Below are 21,181 nucleotides of genomic sequence, written 5' to 3' on the forward strand. Positions count from 1 at the left end.
CTCCGACCACAGCTGGTACTGAGAAGGGACAGAGGAACAAAACGGTTGTGAGGTCGATTGGGGTTAAAATCCTTTCGACCTCAAAACGGTGTTGCCTGCTGAGCTAAAGGGAATGGCGTTCATGTTGTTTGGCTGACATGAATTACTCCTACAACACACCATTGATGATTTCAATTGAATAGACTGACTTGATTAAATGTGGCATTTAATGTGACATTCAGATACACGGTGTGACAGGAAAGGTTTAGTTCAAGTGTCCTTTGTTACTTTCCCGTTAGCTGAAAGTTAAGCCGAAAGTTGTCTGAATGTTATCTGAATGTGGTGTTTGTTTTCATCAACCCTTGGCCCCCGGACTCTGAAGTTCATTAAAAGGAGGAAGCTGTGGTTCCCCAAAATAGCCAGAACTTTCCTGGGGAGGACAATTGAGATCGGACAAGGAAGTCTTTGAACGGGACCTTGGAGAGTTGTTTTGTAGTTGACACAAAGCTTCCTGAACATTCCAGACATTCTATTTTGTATTGTATTTCTCTCTCTCTGAGAGATTGTATCTTATAATTAATGTTGGTTAACAATCACTATGACAATGAGGGATTTACTCCGATGGTCAGACACCTACCCTTAAACGACCATCTCTAAGCATAGAATAAAGCCTGGCCATTACTATATCACATACACACATAAACAGCTGTAATGGACAAGACCAGCAGGAAGAACATACAGAACAACCCCCAAAACAAACGCCTGGCTCACGTGTCGGTCAGTCGATGTTAATGTGGACGATCCATTTGAGTAATAAAGATGAACTCTTCCTGATATTGAACTTACCAGTGCGTCCCTCAGCCACGGCCTGCTTCGACACCATCCCACCACTGACAGTACTGACCACCAGCCTGTAGGAGGCGCCAGGCCTGAGGTCTCTGAGCTGCAGAGAGGTGGAGTTGGCTGGGACGGTGTGGTTCTGCACAGCCCGGTTGTTGTGGAGGAGCTGCAGGCTGCAGAAGTCCAGATCTCCAGGGGGGCGTTCCCAGCTGGCCTGTAAACGGTCCACGTGGCCCTGGTTGCTCAGGTGGACACGTCTCACCTCCAGAGGTACTGCAGACAGACTGGCTCAGTTACTGTCCGGCTCCATTTGTAAACAAACATTCTTTTATCTCAGCAGGCTCATTATTACCCTTTGTGTGTCAGGCTTCATCTGAAGACTCCATTTTGTGAAGAAAATAAACTCAGACAAAGTAAAAAACATCTCTGTACATGCTGCCTCAAAATCTGATTGGATAAATACAGTGTTACCATAGAGATGACCTCAGCTACAAAGGGACAGTATCATTGAGTCCCTCTGATTGGATAAATACAGTGTTACCATAGAGATGACCTCAGCTACAAAGGGACAGTATCATTGAGTCCCTCTGATTGGATAAATACAGTGTTACCATAGAGATGACCTCAGCTACAAAGGGACAGTATCATTGAGTCCCTCTGATTGGATAAATACAGTGTTACCATAGAGATGACCTCAGCTACAAAGGGACAGTATCATTGAGTCCCTCTGATTGGATAAATACAGTGTTACCATAGAGATGACCTCAGCTACAAAGGGACAGTATCATTGAGTCCCTCTGATTGGATAAATACAGTGTTACCATAGAGATGACCTCAGCTACAAAGGGACAGTATCATTGAGTCCCTCTGATTGGATAAATACAGTGTTACCGTAGAGATGACCTCAGCTACAAAGGGACAGTATCATTGAGTCCCTCTGATTGGATAAATACAGTGTTACCGAGAGATGACCTCAGCTACAAAGGGACAGTATCATTGAGTCCCTCTGATTGGATAAATACAGTGTTACCGTAGAGATGACCTCAGCTACAAAGGAACAGTATCATTGAGTCCCTCTGATTGGATAAATACAGTGTTACCGTAGAGATGACCTCAGCTACTAAGGGACAGTATCATTGAGTCCCTCTGATTGGATAAATACAGTGTTACCGTAGAGATGACCTCAGCTACTAAGGGACAGTATCATTGAGTCCCTCTGATTGGATAAATACAGTGTTACCGTAGAGATGACCTCAGCTACTAAGGGACAGTATCATTGAGTCCCTCTGATTGGATAAATACAGTGTTACCGTAGAGATGACCTCAGCTACAAAGGGACAGTATCATTGAGTCCCTCTGTTTTAGTGTTGTGTATAAATATCCATACAGGTGCTATAGCAACCCTCTCACCTGTCCTCCCGAGCACAGACACAGAGCTGTTGAGCTCCCCGCTCTTGGTTGTCACGGTGATGGTGAACACGCGTCCTGGCATGAGCACGTTGAAGGTGCACTCCCTCATGTCACGGGTCAGGTCTCTCGTGGCAACCGTGGCATTGTCATGGCGGAGCTCCACGGCGTAGCCGTCCCTGGCTGAGTTGGGGGCGTGACTCCACAGGGCGCTGAGGGAGGTCTCGTCAGCATGGCGGATATGAAGCTCTGAGACGGGCTTAGGAGCTGGGAGAGATAGAGGGAGGAGAGAGAGAGAGAGAGAGAGAGAGAGAGAGGTAAGAGGGAGAGAAAGAGAGAGAGAGAGAGAGAGAGAGAGAGAGAGAGAGAGAGAGAGAGAGAGAGAGAGAGAGAGAGAGAGAGAGAGAGAGAGAGAGAGAGAGAGAGAGAGAGAGAGAGAGAGAGAGAGAGAGAGGGAGGAGAGAGAGAGCGAGAGAGAGAGCGAGAGAGAGAGAGTGAGAGTGAGAGAGAGAGACGGGGGTGGATTAGGGGAAAGAGGGAAGGGGAGAAACAAGTTTGCAGAAATAGAGAGAACAATGAGATGAAGCGTCATGATGATGTCATGAGTTCTCTTATCCTTCTTACTGATGCCAGTACTTTCTCCTACTCCATTATGTTGTTGTGTAGCCTACCTATCCCTCTGTGGCAGTACTCCACAGTGCCTTGCTCCCCGGTGCTTTCCACCATGACCCCAGCCCTGTAGGTCCTCCCAGGAACCAGTCCCAGGCCAGAGAAGGTGTACTCCACCACCCCTTTCTCCACGGTCCTGTTATCCAGAGTCTGGGTCCCATTTAACAGCAGCACCCTGTACTTATCCCAGTCTCCACCAGGGGGAGCCCACATCACCTTCAGAGAGTTGGAGTCATCCAGCGCCTCCATAGAGAGCTGGGACACTTTACCTGGGACTGGGACGGAGAGAAGAAGAAAGACCAGTTAAAGGCCCAGTCTGGAGTATTTCATTCTGTTCATTTATATTAGCAGCTCTCAAAAGGCAGGAAGTAAGAACCCTTAAGGCGTCAGCATGCTTCAGTTCGGGCTGGTGCCTTTCTGAACGAACCTGCTCACATAATCCCTTAAAATACCTTTGGTTATAAGGTCTCTGAATTTATCTTGAGTAGTACAGTACCTGTTTGTCCATTTTGAGACGCTGTAAATAGTCTAAAATAATCTAAGCTCAAACTCAAGGAATCTTTCATTCATTTTGACATGAGTTGTGTAATGTTACATCTAAGATGTTCGGTGCATTATTTCTCAATGAAAATATTGGCATTAAAAAAAACAGTCTTCTCTCGTTGAATGACAACAAAGACGTTATTGAAGAATCCCTGCTGTTGAATCACCGACGAAGAGTTATGGACTTTGGCCTCCAGAACAAACATGTGGTGCCAAAACACCTGAAAAACCCTCACCTAAGAACAAAACCCTCACCTAAGAACAAAACCCTCACCTAAGAACAAAACCCTCACCTAAGAACAAAACCCTCACCTAAGAACAAAACCCTCACCTAAGATCAAAACCCTCACCTAAGAACAAAACCCTCACCTAAGAACAAAACCCTCACCTAAGAACAAAACCCTCACCTAAGAACAAAACCCTCACCTGAGAACAAAACCCTCACCTAAGAACAAAACCCTCACCTAAGATCAAAACCCTCGCCTAAGAACAAAACCCTCACCTAAGAACAAAACCCTCACCTGAGAACAAAACCCTCACCTAAGAACAAAACCCTCACCTGAGAACAAAACCCTCACCTGAGAACAAAACCCTCGCCTAAGATCAAAACCCTTGCCTAAGAACAAAACCCTCACCTAAGAACAAAACCCTCACCTAAGAACAAAACCCTCACCTAAGAACAAAACCCTCACCTGAGAACAAATCCCTCACCTGAGAACAAAACCCTCACCTGAGAACAAAACCCTCACCAACGAACAAAACCCTCACCTAAGAACAAAACCCTCGCCTAAGAACAAAACCCTCGCCTAAGAACAAAACCCTCACCTAAGAACAAAACCCTCACCTAAGAACAAAACCCTCACCTGAGAACAAAACCCTCACCTAAGAACAAAACATCACCAAATGTCATCATAATAAATGAAGGAAGTCTTACATTTACATTTACATTTAAGTCATTTAGCAGACGCTCTTATCCAGAGCGACTTACAAATTGGTGAATTCACCTTCTGACATCCAGTGGAACAGCCACTTTACAATAGTGCATCTAAATCATTTAAGGGGGGTGAGAAGGATTACTTTATCCTATCCTAGGTATTCCTTGAAGAGGTCTTCTGAACTGTTTCTGCTGGGAAGCATGCAGACGCCTTAACACGACAACACAATGGACTAATTCTAATCCACTTGATTAATCCATGAATAGTAATCACATAGTTATGATCATAGACATCATCGAGACACTCAACGAGCTCTTGCTGAACCCTTAATAACAGAGTGTTTAAATTAAACAGTCACACTTGAGGGGAATTACCATCTCACCCCCTCCTTTATCCTCTTGGCTTTAATAGCAGAGGCCCTCTTCAACAGGAAGAGTGTTCCTCTCAACAAACTAAAGTGGATTTCTGAGAACACTAATTGTTAGCATGTTAGACCAGAGACAAGACGTTTCCCTGACCACGACACAGAGTTTGTCCTGGTCTACATGATGTGTTCCTGGTTACGCCTACTGTCACCTGTGTTAGCCGAGGCAGTTGATTGGCTGGAGAGCTCTCCGCTCTTGGTGGCAACAGACACCTGATAGGTCCGTCCGGGTGTCAGCTGGTGGAAGTGGGCCTTTGTGGTGTCAGATGACAGGGTCTTCTCCAGAGGGGTGGTTCCAGACGAGGACAGGGTCACCACTATAGAGTCCACATCACCCTGGGGTTGACTCCATGATGCTCTCAAACTGTCCTGGGTGTTATTGTTCTCGAGCTTCAGGTTGGAGACGGCATAGGGCACTAGAGAGGAAGAGAGAGGGGATGAGAGAGAGGGAAGGGTGGGAGGGAGAGGGAGAGGGAGAGGGGGAGGGAGAGGGAGAGGGGAGGGGGAGGGAGAGGGAGAGGGAGAGGGAGAGGGAGAGGGAGAGGGAGAGGGAGAGGGAGAGGGAGGGGAGAGGGAGGGGATGAGAGAGAGGGAAGGGTGGGAGGGAGAGGGAGAGGGAGAGGAAGAGAGAGGGGATGAGAGAGGGGATGAGAGAGGGATGAGAGAGAGGGAAGGGTGGGAGGGAGAGGGAGAGCGATAGAGGGAGAGGAAGATGGGGAGAGAGAGGGGATGAGAGAGAGGGAAGGGTGGGAGGGAGAGGGAGAGAGATAGAGGGAGGGAGAGGAAGATGGGGAGAGAGGGGAGAGAGACAGGGGGAGGGAGAGAGAGAGAGGAGAGAGAGAGGGGGAGGGAGAGGAAGATGGGGAGAGAGGGGAGAGAGACAGGGGGAGGGAGTGAGAGGAGAGAGAGAGGGAGAGAGAGAGGGAAGGGTGGGAGGGAGAGGGAGAGTGATAGAGGGAGGGAGAGGAGAGAGAGAGGGAGAGAGAGAGGGAAGGGTGGGAGGGAGAGGGAGAGCGATAGAGGGAGAGGAAGATGGGGAGAGAGGGGAGAGAGACAGAGGGAGGGAGTGAGAGGAGAGAGAGGGAAGGGTGGGAGGGGAGAGGGAGAGTGATAGAGGGAGGGAGAGGAAGATGGGGAGAGAGGGGGAGAGAGACAGGGGAGGGAGTGAGAGGAGAGAGAGAGGGAGAGAGAGAGGGGGGTAGAGAAAGATAGCGGGAGAGAGAGAGCACGAGGGAGGGAGGGAGAGATAGAGGGGAGACAGAGGGGGGCGGGAGAGGGAGAGAGGAAGAGAGAGGGGAGAGAGAGGGGGGGCGAGAGAGGGAGGGAGAGAGAGGGAGAGAGACAAATTCAATCCCTTTTAGACAACTTCTTGGACAAAATGTTTCACTGTAATAGTGAAGGTGTAAACTTCACTATTAGTAGAAAACCTAAACAGTATATTTGACCTCTCAGCTTCCCTATCAAATCTAAAAATGTCAAAATGAAAACATAAGAAAATGAACAACAATGACAAATGGTTTGATGAAGAATGCAAAAACCTAAGACAGAAAATGGAGAAACCTGTCCAACCAAAAACAGAGATCCAGAAAACTTGATCCTACGCCTTCACTATGGTGAATCACTAAAACAATACAGAAACACACTACGGAAAAAGAAGGAACAGCACGTCAGTAATCAGCTCAATGTAATTGAAGAATCCATAGACTCTAACCACTTCTGGGAAAATTGGAAAACACTAAACAAACAACAACACGAAGAATTATCTGTCCAAAAGAGAGATGTATGGGTAAACCACTTCTCCAATCTTGATGGAGCCCGTCTCAGCAAATAGCAAAAACAGAAAAAAATTATAGCCTAATGTTAACTAGCTAACGTTGAACCTGGTTGGTTAGCTACCTGCAGATTCATGCAGGGTAGTAACGTTATGAGTTGAGATCATGGTTCATTGTTCAGCCAGCTAGCTATCTACGTGTCGAAACAAAAGACTCCACTACGTAAGTAACCATTTCAATAGAATGTCCATGATGTCACTGCGACAACTGTCGATAGATGTAGCTGGTAAATTCACTCTGGATGTCTACTCTGATTTCAGAGCGCTCTCGTCTGTGTGCCAAAGCTCTGAATAACTGACCAATTTACAAACACCCATGAATATTGCCGGTGTCAGTAAACGTTGGCTAAAAAGCGTAATTAAATTGTTGCCAGCAGAACAGTTGCAGTCTCCACTTTGGATAACATGAAAACAGCCTAACCAGCTCTGTTAGGGCGAGTAAAATGGTCAGAGTGAGGTGTTCGCTCAATTGTACTGGAAGTAGCTAGCAAGCTAGCCAACATTAGCCAGTTAGCTTGGGTGTTTGACTGTCGTTGTGAGGTCAGAACAACCCTACTCCTCGGCCAGAGTGTCCAGTGTGCGCTCTGAACACTCCGAGTGCGAAAACTCTCTGAATGTACAAACGGACAATCTGATAACGCTCTGAGTTTAAAAACGGACAATCTGATAACGCTCTGAGTTTACAAACGCCCAGAGCACACTCTGGCACTCCAAATTAACTTTACACCCATAGTATAAACCAGCCTTTAGTCTTGTTTAATACATAGCTTCACATGCTTCACATGTGAATCCTTAAAGAGATGGGCGGGGCTAAGGCTTAAGAGGGTGTGAACGATGCTGAATGGGTGGGGCTAAGGTTTAAGAGGGTGTGAACGATGTCAGCCTAATGCGGAGGTTTACGATGGCTGAATATATTGCGGAAAATTCACACCGATCCTGGACAGTTAAAGAGTAACACAGGCTTGGTTGGGTAGGGACTCTGTTGGGAAAGAAAGCAGGCTTGGTTGGGTAGGGACTCTGTTGGGAAAGAAAGCAGGCTTGGTTGGGTAGGGACTCTGTTGGGAAAGAAAGCAGGCTTGGTTGGGTAGGGACTCTGTTGGGAAAGAAAGCAGGCTTGGTTGGGTAGGGACTCTGTTGGGAAAGAAAGGCTTGGTTGGGTAGGGACTCTGTTGGGAAAGAAAGCAGGCTTGGTTGGGTAGGGACTCTGTTGGGAAAGAAAGGCTTGGTTGGGTAGGGACTCTGTTGGGAAAGAAAGCAGGCTTGGTTGGGTAGGGACTCTGTTGGGAAAGAAAGCAGGCTTGGTTGGGTAGGGACTCTGTTGGGAAAGAAAGCAGGCTTGGTTGGGTAGGGACTCTGTTGGGAAAGAAAGCAGGCTTGGTTGGGTAGGGACTCTGTTGGGAAAGAAAGGCTTGGTTGGGTAGGGACTCTGTTGGGAAAGAAAGCAGGCTTGGTTGGGTAGGGACTCTGTTGGGAAAGAAAGCAGGCTTGGTTGGGTAGGGACTCTGTTGGGAAAGAAAGCAGGCTTGGTTGGGTAGAGACTCTGTTGGGAAAGAAAGCAGGCTTGGTTGGGTAGGGACTCTGTTGGGAAAGAAAGCAGGCTTGGTTGGGTAGAGACTCTGTTGGGAAAGAAAGCAGGCTTGGTTGGGTAGGGACTCTGTTGGGAAAGAAAGCAGGCTTGGTTGGGTAGGGACTCTGTTGGGAAAGAAAGCAGGCTTGGTTGGGTAGGGACTCTGTTGGGAAAGAAAGCAGGCTTGGTTGGCTAAAGACTCTGCTGGGAAAGAAAGCAGGCTTGGTTGGATAGGGACTCTGTTGGGAAAGAAAGCAGGCTTGGTTGGGTAGGGACTCTGTTGGGAAAGAAAGCAGGCTTGGTTGGGTAGGGACTCTGTTGGGAAAGAAAGCAGGCTTGGTTGGCTAAAGACTCTGCTGGGAAAGAAAGCAGGCTTGGTTGGATAGGGACTCTGTTGGGAAAGAAAGCAGGCTTGGTTGGGTAGGGACTCTGTTGGGAAAGAAAGCAGGCTTGGTTGGGTAGGGAATCTGTTGGGAAAGAAAGCAGGCTTGGTTGGGTAGGGACTCTGTTGGGAAAGAAAGCAGGCTTGGTTGGGTAGGGAATCTGTTGGGAAAGAAAGCAGGCTTGGTTGGGTAGGGACTCTGTTGGGAAAGAAAGCAGGCTTGGTTGGGTAGAGACTCTGTTGGGAAAGAAAGCAGGCTTGGTTGGGTAGGGACTCTGTTGGGAAAGAAAGCAGGCTTGGTTGGGTAGGGACTCTGTTGGGAAAGAAAGCAGGCTTGGTTGGGTAGGGACTCTGTTGGGAAAGAAAGCAGGCTTGGTTGGCTAAAGACTCTGCTGGGAAAGAAAGCAGGCTTGGTTGGATAGGGACTCTGTTGGGAAAGAAAGCAGGCTTGGTTGGGTAGGGACTCTGTTGGGAAAGAAAGCAGGCTTGGTTGGGTAGGGACTCTGTTGGGAAAGAAAGCAGGCTTGGTTGGCTAAAGACTCTGCTGGGAAAGAAAGCAGGCTTGGTTGGATAGGGACTCTGTTGGGAAAGAAAGCAGGCTTGGTTGGGTAGGGACTCTGTTGGGAAAGAAAGCAGGCTTGGTTGGGTAGGGAATCTGTTGGGAAAGAAAGCAGGCTTGGTTGGGTAGGGACTCTGTTGGGAAAGAAAGCAGGCTTGGTTGGGTAGGGACTCTGTTGGGAAAGAAAGCAGGCTTGGTTGGGTAGGGACTCTGTTGGGAAAGAAAGCAGGCTTGGTTGGGTAGGGACTCTGTTGGGAAAGAAAGGCTTGGTTGGGTAGGGACTCTGTTGGGAAAGAAAGCAGGCTTGGTTGGGTAGGGACTCTGTTGGGAAAGAAAGCAGGCTTGGTTGGGTAGGGACTCTGTTGGGAAAGAAAGCAGGCTTGGTTGGGTAGAGACTCTGTTGGGAAAGAAAGCAGGCTTGGTTGGGTAGGGACTCTGTTGGGAAAGAAAGCAGGCTTGGTTGGGTAGAGACTCTGTTGGGAAAGAAAGCAGGCTTGGTTGGGTAGGGACTCTGTTGGGAAAGAAAGCAGGCTTGGTTGGGTAGGGACTCTGTTGGGAAAGAAAGCAGGCTTGGTTGGGTAGGGACTCTGTTGGGAAAGAAAGCAGGCTTGGTTGGCTAAAGACTCTGCTGGGAAAGAAAGCAGGCTTGGTTGGATAGGGACTCTGTTGGGAAAGAAAGCAGGCTTGGTTGGGTAGGGACTCTGTTGGGAAAGAAAGCAGGCTTGGTTGGGTAGGGACTCTGTTGGGAAAGAAAGCAGGCTTGGTTGGCTAAAGACTCTGCTGGGAAAGAAAGCAGGCTTGGTTGGATAGGGACTCTGTTGGGAAAGAAAGCAGGCTTGGTTGGGTAGGGACTCTGTTGGGAAAGAAAGCAGGCTTGGTTGGGTAGGGAATCTGTTGGGAAAGAAAGCAGGCTTGGTTGGGTAGGGACTCTGTTGGGAAAGAAAGCAGGCTTGGTTGGGTAGGGAATCTGTTGGGAAAGAAAGCAGGCTTGGTTGGGTAGGGACTCTGTTGGGAAAGAAAGCAGGCTTGGTTGGGTAGAGACTCTGTTGGGAAAGAAAGCAGGCTTGGTTGGGTAGGGACTCTGTTGGGAAAGAAAGCAGGCTTGGTTGGGTAGGGACTCTGTTGGGAAAGAAAGCAGGCTTGGTTGGGTAGGGACTCTGTTGGGAAAGAAAGCAGGCTTGGTTGGCTAAAGACTCTGCTGGGAAAGAAAGCAGGCTTGGTTGGATAGGGACTCTGTTGGGAAAGAAAGCAGGCTTGGTTGGGTAGGGACTCTGTTGGGAAAGAAAGCAGGCTTGGTTGGGTAGGGACTCTGTTGGGAAAGAAAGCAGGCTTGGTTGGCTAAAGACTCTGCTGGGAAAGAAAGCAGGCTTGGTTGGATAGGGACTCTGTTGGGAAAGAAAGCAGGCTTGGTTGGGTAGGGACTCTGTTGGGAAAGAAAGCAGGCTTGGTTGGGTAGGGAATCTGTTGGGAAAGAAAGCAGGCTTGGTTGGGTAGGGACTCTGTTGGGAAAGAAAGCAGGCTTGGTTGGGTAGGGAATCTGTTGGGAAAGAAAGCAGGCTTGGTTGGCTAAAGACTCTGCTGGGAAAGAAAGCAGGCTTGGTTGGATAGGGACTCTGTTGGGAAAGAAAGCAGGCTTGGTTGGGTAGGGACTCTGTTGGGAAAGAAAGCAGGCTTGGTTGGGTAGGGAATCTGTTGGGAAAGAAAGCAGGCTTGGTTGGGTAGGGACTCTGTTGGGAAAGAAAGCAGGCTTGGTTGGGTAGGGAATCTGTTGGGAAAGAAAGCAGGCTTGGTTGGGTAGGGACTCTGTTGGGAAAGAAAGCAGGCTTGGTTGGGTAGGGACTCTGTTGGGAAAGAAAGCAGGCTTGGTTGGGTAGGGAATCTGTTGGGAAAGAAAGCAGGCTTGGTTGGGTAGGGACTCTGTTGGGAAAGAAAGCAGGCTTGGTTGGGTAGGGACTCTGTTGGGAAAGAAAGCAGGCTTGGTTGGGTAGGGACTCTGTTGGGAAAGAAAGCAGGCTTGGTTGGGTAGGGACTCTGTTGGGAAAGAAAGCAGGCTTGGTTGGGTAGGGACTCTGTTGGGAAAGAAAGCAGGCTTGGTTGGGTAGAGACTCTGTTGGGAAAGAAAGCAGGCTTGGTTGGGTAGAGACTCTGTTGGGAAAGAAAGCAGGCTTGGTTGGGTAGGGACTCTGTTGGGAAAGAAAGCAGGCTTGGTTGGGTAGAGACTCTGTTGGGAAAGAAAGCAGGCTTGGTTGGGTAGGGACTCTGTTGGGAAAGAAAGCAGGCTTGGTTGGGTAGGGACTCTGTTGGGAAAGAAAGCAGGCTTGGTTGGGTAGGGACTCTGTTGGGAAAGAAAGCAGGCTTGGTTGGGTAGGGACTCTGTTGGGAAAGAAAGCAGGCTTGGTTGGCTAAAGACTCTGCTGGGAAAGAAAGCAGGCTTGGTTGGATAGGGACTCTGTTGGGAAAGAAAGCAGGCTTGGTTGGGTAGGGACTCTGTTGGGAAAGAAAGCAGGCTTGGTTGGGTAGGGACTCTGTTGGGAAAGAAAGCAGGCTTGGTTGGATAGGGACTCTGTTGGGAAAGAAAGCAGGCTTGGTTGGGTAGGGACTCTGTTGGGAAAGAAAGCAGGCTTGGTTGGGTAGGGAATCTGTTGGGAAAGAAAGCAGGCTTGGTTGGGTAGGGACTCTGTTGGGAAAGAAAGCAGGCTTGGTTGGGTAGGGAATCTGTTGGGAAAGAAAGCAGGCTTGGTTGGGTAGGGACTCTGTTGGGAAAGAAAGCAGGCTTGGTTGGGTAGAGACTCTGTTGGGAAAGAAAGCAGGCTTGGTTGGGTAGGGACTCTGTTGGGAAAGAAAGCAGGCTTGGTTGGGTAGGGACTCTGTTGGGAAAGAAAGCAGGCTTGGTTGGGTAGGGACTCTGTTGGGAAAGAAAGCAGGCTTGGTTGGCTAAAGACTCTGCTGGGAAAGAAAGCAGGCTTGGTTGGATAGGGACTCTGTTGGGAAAGAAAGCAGGCTTGGTTGGGTAGGGACTCTGTTGGGAAAGAAAGCAGGCTTGGTTGGGTAGGGACTCTGTTGGGAAAGAAAGCAGGCTTGGTTGGCTAAAGACTCTGCTGGGAAAGAAAGCAGGCTTGGTTGGATAGGGACTCTGTTGGGAAAGAAAGCAGGCTTGGTTGGGTAGGGACTCTGTTGGGAAAGAAAGCAGGCTTGGTTGGGTAGGGAATCTGTTGGGAAAGAAAGCAGGCTTGGTTGGGTAGGGACTCTGTTGGGAAAGAAAGCAGGCTTGGTTGGGTAGGGAATCTGTTGGGAAAGAAAGCAGGCTTGGTTGGCTAAAGACTCTGCTGGGAAAGAAAGCAGGCTTGGTTGGATAGGGACTCTGTTGGGAAAGAAAGCAGGCTTGGTTGGGTAGGGACTCTGTTGGGAAAGAAAGCAGGCTTGGTTGGGTAGGGAATCTGTTGGGAAAGAAAGCAGGCTTGGTTGGGTAGGGACTCTGTTGGGAAAGAAAGCAGGCTTGGTTGGGTAGGGAATCTGTTGGGAAAGAAAGCAGGCTTGGTTGGGTAGGGACTCTGTTGGGAAAGAAAGCAGGCTTGGTTGGGTAGGGACTCTGTTGGGAAAGAAAGCAGGCTTGGTTGGGTAGGGAATCTGTTGGGAAAGAAAGCAGGCTTGGTTGGGTAGGGACTCTGTTGGGAAAGAAAGCAGGCTTGGTTGGGTAGGGACTCTGTTGGGAAAGAAAGCAGGCTTGGTTGGGTAGGGACTCTGTTGGGAAAGAAAGCAGGCTTGGTTGGGTAGGGACTCTGTTGGGAAAGAAAGCAGGCTTGGTTGGGTAGGGACTCTGTTGGGAAAGAAAGCAGGCTTGGTTGGGTAGAGACTCTGTTGGGAAAGAAAGCAGGCTTGGTTGGGTAGAGACTCTGTTGGGAAAGAAAGCAGGCTTGGTTGGGTAGGGACTCTGTTGGGAAAGAAAGCAGGCTTGGTTGGGTAGAGACTCTGTTGGGAAAGAAAGCAGGCTTGGTTGGGTAGGGACTCTGTTGGGAAAGAAAGCAGGCTTGGTTGGGTAGGGACTCTGTTGGGAAAGAAAGCAGGCTTGGTTGGGTAGGGACTCTGTTGGGAAAGAAAGCAGGCTTGGTTGGGTAGGGACTCTGTTGGGAAAGAAAGCAGGCTTGGTTGGCTAAAGACTCTGCTGGGAAAGAAAGCAGGCTTGGTTGGATAGGGACTCTGTTGGGAAAGAAAGCAGGCTTGGTTGGGTAGGGACTCTGTTGGGAAAGAAAGCAGGCTTGGTTGGGTAGGGACTCTGTTGGGAAAGAAAGCAGGCTTGGTTGGATAGGGACTCTGTTGGGAAAGAAAGCAGGCTTGGTTGGGTAGGGACTCTGTTGGGAAAGAAAGCAGGCTTGGTTGGGTAGGGACTCTGTTGGGAAAGAAAGCAGGCTTGGTTGGATAGGGACTCTGTTGGGAAAGAAAGCAGGCTTGGTTGGGTAGGGACTCTGTTGGGAAAGAAAGCAGGCTTGGTTGGGTAGGGACTCTGTTGGGAAAGAAAGCAGGCTTGGTTGGCTAAAGACTCTGCTGGGAAAGAAAGCAGGCTTGGTTGGATAGGGACTCTGTTGGGAAAGAAAGCAGGCTTGGTTGGGTAGGGACTCTGTTGGGAAAGAAAGCAGGCTTGGTTGGGTAGGGAATCTGTTGGGAAAGAAAGCAGGCTTGGTTGGGTAGGGACTCTGTTGGGAAAGAAAGCAGGCTTGGTTGGGTAGGGAATCTGTTGGGAAAGAAAGCAGGCTTGGTTGGGTAGGGACTCTGTTGGGAAAGAAAGCAGGCTTGGTTGGGTAGGGACTCTGTTGGGAAAGAAAGCAGGCTTGGGCCCTGTGTCCATACCAGACCCTAGCACTCAGTCTTTCCCATACACTCCACAGGGAGCAGAGGAGAGGAGAGGTTGGCATCTTCCCATATACTCACTATCCCATTATTCGTGTGGGCTGATGACTATGTGAGAAGCTCAAGGCTTAAAATAAATATCTGATCACCGAAGCGCTTTCCTGTTTTTAATTATTTTTTATTTTTTTACACCTTTATTTAACCAGGCAAGTCAGTTAAGAACAAATTCTTATTTTCAATGACAGCCTAGGAACAGTGGGTTAACTGCCTGTTCAGGGGCAGAACGACAGATTTGTACCTTGTCAGCTCGGGGGTTTGAACTTGCAACCTTCCGGTTACTAGTCCAACGCTCTAACCACTAGGTTACCCTTGGTGCAATATGACTTTAATAGTTACAATTACATTTTTATTTCTAAATATAGTGATGATCCTAACTTACAAATATTTTTTATTTATTTCACCTTTATTTAACCAGGTAGGCTTGTTGAGAACAAGTTCTCATTTGCAACTGCGACCTGGCCAAGATAAAGCATAGCAGTGTGAACAAACAACACAGAGTTACACATTGAGTAAACAATAAACAAGTCAATAACACAGTAGAAAAAAAGAAAAAAAAGAGAGTCTATATACATTGTGTGCAAAAGGCATGAGGAGGGAGGCGAATAATTACAATTTAGCAGATTAACACTGGAGTGATAAATGATCAGATGGTCATGTGCAGGTAGAGATACTGGTTGGCAAAAGAGCAGAAAAGTAAATAAATAAAAACAGTATGGGGATGAGGTAGGTAAATTTGGGTGGGCTATTTACCAATGGACTATGTACAATAGATGTTACGTCGCTGTTACAGATGCTGACGTCATCTAAGAGAGTCCATTCCAATGAATCCCATATCATGACTGAGTCCTTACCCGTCTGTATTTGTCTTGAGGTGGTACTCTGGCGTCCCCCTGCCTCCGTCACCATGGTGATGTTATACACGCGCCCTGGCACCAGGTCGGTGACAGTGTAGTCTTTAGCGGTGCTCTCCAGAGTCAGGTTCCTCACCACACCCACTCGGTCGGTGAGCAGTAGCCTGAAGCGCTCAGTCCTCCCTGGGCCAGGCTGCCAGGAAACTCCCAGGCTGTCTGATGTCCCAGACACCTGTAGGCCACTGACTGTCGATGGACCTGAGTGATAGAAGGGGCTGTCAGTGACTGAAACAAGATACCATACATCAAGCTAAGATTAAACAAAAGTCATGTTGGCAATTCACTTATAAAGCACAGGTACATATTTTGATATTCAAGCAAACAAGTTTTTCAACTAAACTCAGCCAAAAAAGAAATGTCCTCTCACTGTCAACTGTGTTTATTTTCAGTAAACTTAACATGTGTAAATATTTGTATGAACATAACAAGATTCAACAACTGAGACATAAACTGAACAAGTTCCACAGACATGTGACTAACAGAAATGGAATAATGTGGGGGGGGGGGGGGTCAAAATCAAAAGTAACAGTCAGTATCTGGTGTGGCCACCAGCTTCATTAAGTACTGCAGTGCATCTACTCCTCATGGACTGCACCAGATTTGCCCGTTCTTGCTGTGAGATGTTACCCCACTCTTCCACCAAGGCACCTGCAAGTTCCCGGACATTTCTGGGGGGAATGGCCCTCACCCTCTGATCCAACAGGTCCCAGACGTGCTCAATGGGATTGAGATCTGGGCTCTTCGCTGGCCATGGCAGAACACATTCCTGTCTTGCAGTATATCACGCTCAGAACGAGAAGTATGGCTGGTGGCATTGTCATGCTGGAGGGTCATGTCAGGATGAGCCTGCAGGAAGGGTACCACATGAGGGAGGAGGATGTCTTCCCTGTAACACACATCGTTGAGATTGCCTGCAATGATAACAAGCTCAGTCCGATGATGTTCTGACACACCGCCCCAGACCATGACGGACCCTCCACCTCCAAATCGATCAGCCTCCAGAGTACAGGCCTCGGTGTAACGCTCCTTCCTTCAACGATAAACGCGAATCCGACCATCACCCCTGATGAGACAAAACCGCGACTCATCAGTGAAGAGCACTTTTTGCCAGTCCTGTCTGGTCCAACAACGGTGGGTTTGTGCCCGTAGGTGACGTTGTTGCAGGTGATGTCTGGTGAGGACCTGCCTTACAACAGGCCTACAAGCCCTCAGTCCAGCCTCTTTAAGCCGATTGCGGACAGTCTGAGCGCTGATGGAGATTTTGTACATTCCTGGTGTAACTCGGGCAGTTGTTGTTGACATCCTGTACCTGTCCCGCAGGTGTGATGTTCGGATGTACCGATCCTGTGCAGGTGTTGTTACATGTGGTCTGCCACTGTGAGGACGATCAACTGTCCATCCTGTCTCCCTGTAGCACTGTCTTTGGCGTCTCACAGTACGGACATTGCAATTTATTGCCCTGGCCACATCTGCAGTTCTCATGCCTCCTTGCAGCATACCTAAGGCACGTTCACGCAGATGAGCAGGGACTCTGGGCATCTTTCTTTTGGTGTTTTTCAGAGTTAGTAGAAAGGCCTCTTTAGTGTCCTAAGTTTTCATAATTGTGACCTTAATTGCCTACCGTCTGTAAGCTGTTAGTGTCTTAACGACCGTTCCACAGGTGCATGTTCATGAATTGTTTATGGTTCATTAAACAAGCATGGGAAACAGTGTATAAACCCTTTACAACAAAGATCTGTGAAGTTATTTGGATTCTTACGAATTATCTTTGAAAGACAGGGTCCTGAAAAAGGGACGTTTATTTTTTTGCAGGTCAAGGGAATGACAGGTCAGGGGAATGACAGGTCAGGGGAATGACAGGTCAGGGGAATGACAGGTCAGGGGAATGACAGGTCAGGGGAATGACAGGTCAGGGGAATGACAGGTCAGGGGAATGACAGGTCAAGGGAATGACAGGTCAGGGGAATGACAGGTCAGGGGAATGACAGGTCAGGGGAATGACAGGTCAGGGGAATGACAGGTCAGGGAAATGACAGGTCAGGGGAATGACAGGTCAGGGGAATGACAGGTCAGGGGAATGACAGGTCAGGGGAATGACTGGTGTACAACGCTGTGACACAATGTTTCGTTAGGAGAGGAGTGACAGCAGGCAGATCTTCACAGAAAGTAGACAGAGCTGCAGGTCTTTAGTCTCTGAGAGGAATGACTGGGACTGTTACACCATGTGTCATCAGAGGTGTGCTGGTAAATTAAACTACACAGAGACTGATGACATTACTGTTACACCATGTGTCATCAGAGGTGTGCTGGTAAACTAAACTACACAGAGACTGATGACATTACTGTTACACCATGTGTCATCAGAGGTGTGCTGGTAAACTAAACTACACAGAGACTGATGACATTACTGTTACACCGTGTGTCATCAGAGGTGTGCTGGTAAACTAAACTACACAGAGACTGATGACATTACTGTTACACCGTGTGTCATCAGAGGTGTGCTGGTAAATTAAACTACACAGAGACTGATGACATTACTGTTACGCCGTGTGTCATCAGAGGTGTGGTGGTAAATTAAACTACACAGAGACTGATGACATTACTGTTACGCCGTGTGTCATCAGAGGTGTGGTGGTAAATTAAACTACACAGAGACTGATGACATTACTGTTACACCGTGTGTCATCAGAGGTGTGGTGGTAAATTAAACTACAGAGAGACTGATGACATTACTGTTACACAATGTCTCATCAGTCAGAGGTGTTGTGCCATGGCAGAACAGAACAACACAGCACTTCATAGAACTACGACCAAAACAGACCAGTAGAGAGACTCTGAGAACAGACCAGTAGAGAGACTCTGAGAACAGACCAGTAGAGAGACTCTGAGAACAGACCAGTAGAGAGGCTCTGAGAACAGACCAGTAGAGAGACTCTGAGAACAGACCAGTAGAGAGACTCTGAGAACAGACCAGTAGAGAGACTCTGAGAACAGACCAGTAGAGAGGCTCTGAGAACAGACCAGTAGAGAGACTCTGAGAACAGACCAGTAGAGAGACTCTGAGAACAGACCAGTAGAGAGACTCTGAGAACAGACCAGTAGAGAGGCTCTGAGAACAGACCAGTAGAGAGACTCTGAGAACAGACCAGTAGAGAGACTCTGAGAACAGACCAGTAGAGAGACTCTGAGAACAGACCAGTAGAGAGACTCTGAGAACAGACCAGTAGAGAGACTCTGAGAACAGACCAGTAGAGAGACTCTGAGAACAGACCAGTAGAGAGGCTCTGAGAACAGACCAGTAGAGACTCTGAGAACAGACCAGTAGAGAGACTCTGAGAACAGACCAGTAGAGAGACTCTGAGAACAGACCAGTAGAGAGACTCTGAGAACAGACCAGTAGAGAGACTCTGAGAACAGACCAGTAGAGAGACTCTGAGAACAGACCAGTAGAGAGACTCTGAGAACAGACCAGTAGAGAGACTCTGAGAACAGACCAGTAGAGAGACTCTGAGAACAGACCAGTAGAGAGACTCTGAGAACAGACCAGTAGAGAGACTCTGAGAACAGACCAGTAGAGAGGCTCTGAGAACAGACCAGTAGAGAGACTCTGAGAACAGACCAGTAGAGAGGCTCTGAGAACAGACCAGTAGAGAGACTCTGAGAACAGACCAGTAGAGAGACTCTGAGAACAGACCAGTAGAGAGGCTCTGAGAACAGACCAGTAGAGAGACTCTGAGAACAGACCAGTAGAGAGACTCTGATAACAGACCAGTAGAGAGACTCTGAGAACAGACCAGTAGAGAGACTCTGAGAACAGACCAGTAGAGAGACTCTGAGAACAGACCAGTAGAGAGACTCTGAGAACAGACCAGTGGAGAGGCTCTGAGAACAGACCAGTAGAGAGACTCTGAGAACAGACCAGTAGAGAGACTCTGAGAACAGACCAGTAGAGAGACTCTGAGAACAGACCAGTAGAGAGACTCTGAGAACAGACCAGTAGAGAGACTCTGATAACAGACCAGTAGAGAGACTCTGAGAACAGACCAGTAGAGAGACTCTGAGAACAGACCAGTAGAGAGACTCTGAGAACAGACCAGTAGAGAGACTCTGAGAACAGACCAGTAGAGAGACTCTGAGAACAGACCAGTAGAGAGACTCTGAGAACAGACCAGTAGAGAGACTCTGAGAACAGACCAGTAGAGAGACTCTGAGAACAGACCAGTAGAGAGACTGAGACTCTGAGAACAGACCAGTAGAGAGGCTCTGAGAACAGACCAGTAGAGAGACTCTGAGAACAGACCAGTAGAGAGACTCTGAGAAAAGACCAGTAGAGAGACTCTGAGAACAGACCAGTAGACAGACCAGTAGAGAGACTCTGAGAACAGACCAGTAGAGAGACTCTGAGAACAGACCAGTAGAGAGGTGCGTGGTGGAGATGGCGGAAGCAGATAGGATTGTTTCATGGCTGTTTAAAGTCCTCTGGCCACGGCTTCAGCCCCATTCAGGCCCCGAGCCCCCGCTAGCCCGCTGGGAGGGGATGATGGGAAGCGAGAGAGGAGAAAAAGGGGACCTTTTAGATGGGTGGGGAGGGGGCAGGAGGCGAGCCCTGACTCCCTATTCCAGGCAGGCAGGCGCCCATTTGGGTGGGTACAGTGGTGCGTTAACGAGCCTCTCCTGTGGTGGTACTGACAGAATAGAACAATGACATTCTGGAGTGACAGAACGACGTTATATTTTGTAGACAATGAAACTTGACACAGACGATGAAACTAGACTTTTTAATGTCTACAGTCACATTGGAATGACAAGGATGCATTCATGTATTTTCTTCTAATTAGTTTAAATGTTAGTATGATACCTCTAGCCATGGATGATCTAAATGCCACTGTGTTATCTAAATGTTTTATCTGTTAAAATAGCTCTAGATAAGAAGTGATAGTCCAGCTGAGGGAGGGCATTGTGCCCAGAAAGGGTCGGAGTTCAGTATGAAGTACAACACATTCAGAAAGTATCCAGACCTCTTGGCTTTTTCTAAATGATTTGTTACGTTACAGCCTCATCAATCTACACACATAATGACAAAGCAAAAACACGTTTTCACAAAATGTCTACAAATTTATTTTAAGAAAACAACGGAAATTATCAAATTTACATACGTTTTCAGACCCTTTACTCAGTACTTTGTTGAAGCACCGTTGACAGCGATGACAGCCTCAAGTCTTCTTGGGTATGACGCTACAAGCTTGGCAGACCTGTGTTTGGGGAGTTTTTCCCATTCTTCTCTGCAGATCCTCCCAAGCTCTGACAGGTTGGATGGGGAGTGTCGCTGCACAGCTATTTTCAGGTCTCTCCAGAGATGTTCAATCAGGTTCAAGTCCAGGATCTGGCTGGGCCACTCAAGGAAATTCAGAGACTTGTCCCGAAAGCCACTACTGCATTGTCTTGGCTGTGTGCTTAGGGTCGTTGTCCTGTTGGAAGGTGAAGCTTCGCCCCAGTCTGAGGTCCTGAGCGCTTTGGAGCTGGTTTTCATCAAGGATCTCTCTGTACTTTGCTCCATTCATCTTTCCCTTGATCCTGACTAGTCTCCTAGTCTCCACATGATGCTGCCACCACCATTATTCACCATAGGGATGGTGCCAGGTTTCCTCCAGATGTGACACTTGGCATTCAAGCCAAGGAGTTCAAACTTGTTTTCATCAGACCAGAAGATCTTGTTTCTCATGGTCTGAGAGTCCTTTTGGTGCCTTTGGCAAACTCCAAGCAGGCTGTCATGTGTCTTTTAGTGAGGAGTGGCTTCCTTCTGGCCACTCTAGCATAAAGGCCTGATTGGTGGAGTGCTGCAGAGATGGTTGTCCTTCTGGAAGGTTCTCCCATCTCCACAGAGGAACTCGGGAGCTCTGTCAGAGGGACATCGGGTTCTTCGTCATCTCCCTGACCAAGGGCCTTCTCCCCCAATTGCTCAGTTTGGCCGGGGGCCAGCTCTAGGAAGAGTCTAGGTGGTTCCATACGTCTTCCATTTAAGAATAATGGAGACCACTGTGTTCTTGGGGACCTTCAATGATTCAGAAATGTTTTGGTACCCTTCCTCAGATCTGTGGCTCGACACAATCCTGTCTCTGAGCTCTATTGACAATTCCTTTGACCTCATGGCTTGGTTTTTGCTCTAACATGCACTGACAACTGTGGGAAATAATATAGACAGATGTGTGCCTTTCCAAATCATGTCCAA

At 48.3% G+C, this 21,181-nt stretch overlaps 1 protein-coding gene across 1 annotated transcript in view; it reads right to left on the minus strand.

Moving 5' to 3' along the window:
* Positions 1-21,181, minus strand: part of LOC135515573 (receptor-type tyrosine-protein phosphatase beta-like) — a 115,272-nt gene that overhangs the window by 88,237 nt on the left and 5,854 nt on the right. Inside the window, 5 exon segments of the mRNA XM_064939194.1 lie at positions 826-1,092; positions 2,230-2,493; positions 2,898-3,170; positions 4,950-5,213; positions 14,893-15,150. Coding sequence (XP_064795266.1) covers positions 826-1,092; positions 2,230-2,493; positions 2,898-3,170; positions 4,950-5,213; positions 14,893-15,150 — 1,326 coding nt within the window.

This window comes from Oncorhynchus masou, chromosome 27 (genome assembly GCF_036934945.1).
Source record: "Oncorhynchus masou masou isolate Uvic2021 chromosome 27, UVic_Omas_1.1, whole genome shotgun sequence".
Lineage (NCBI taxonomy): Eukaryota > Metazoa > Chordata > Actinopteri > Salmoniformes > Salmonidae > Oncorhynchus > Oncorhynchus masou.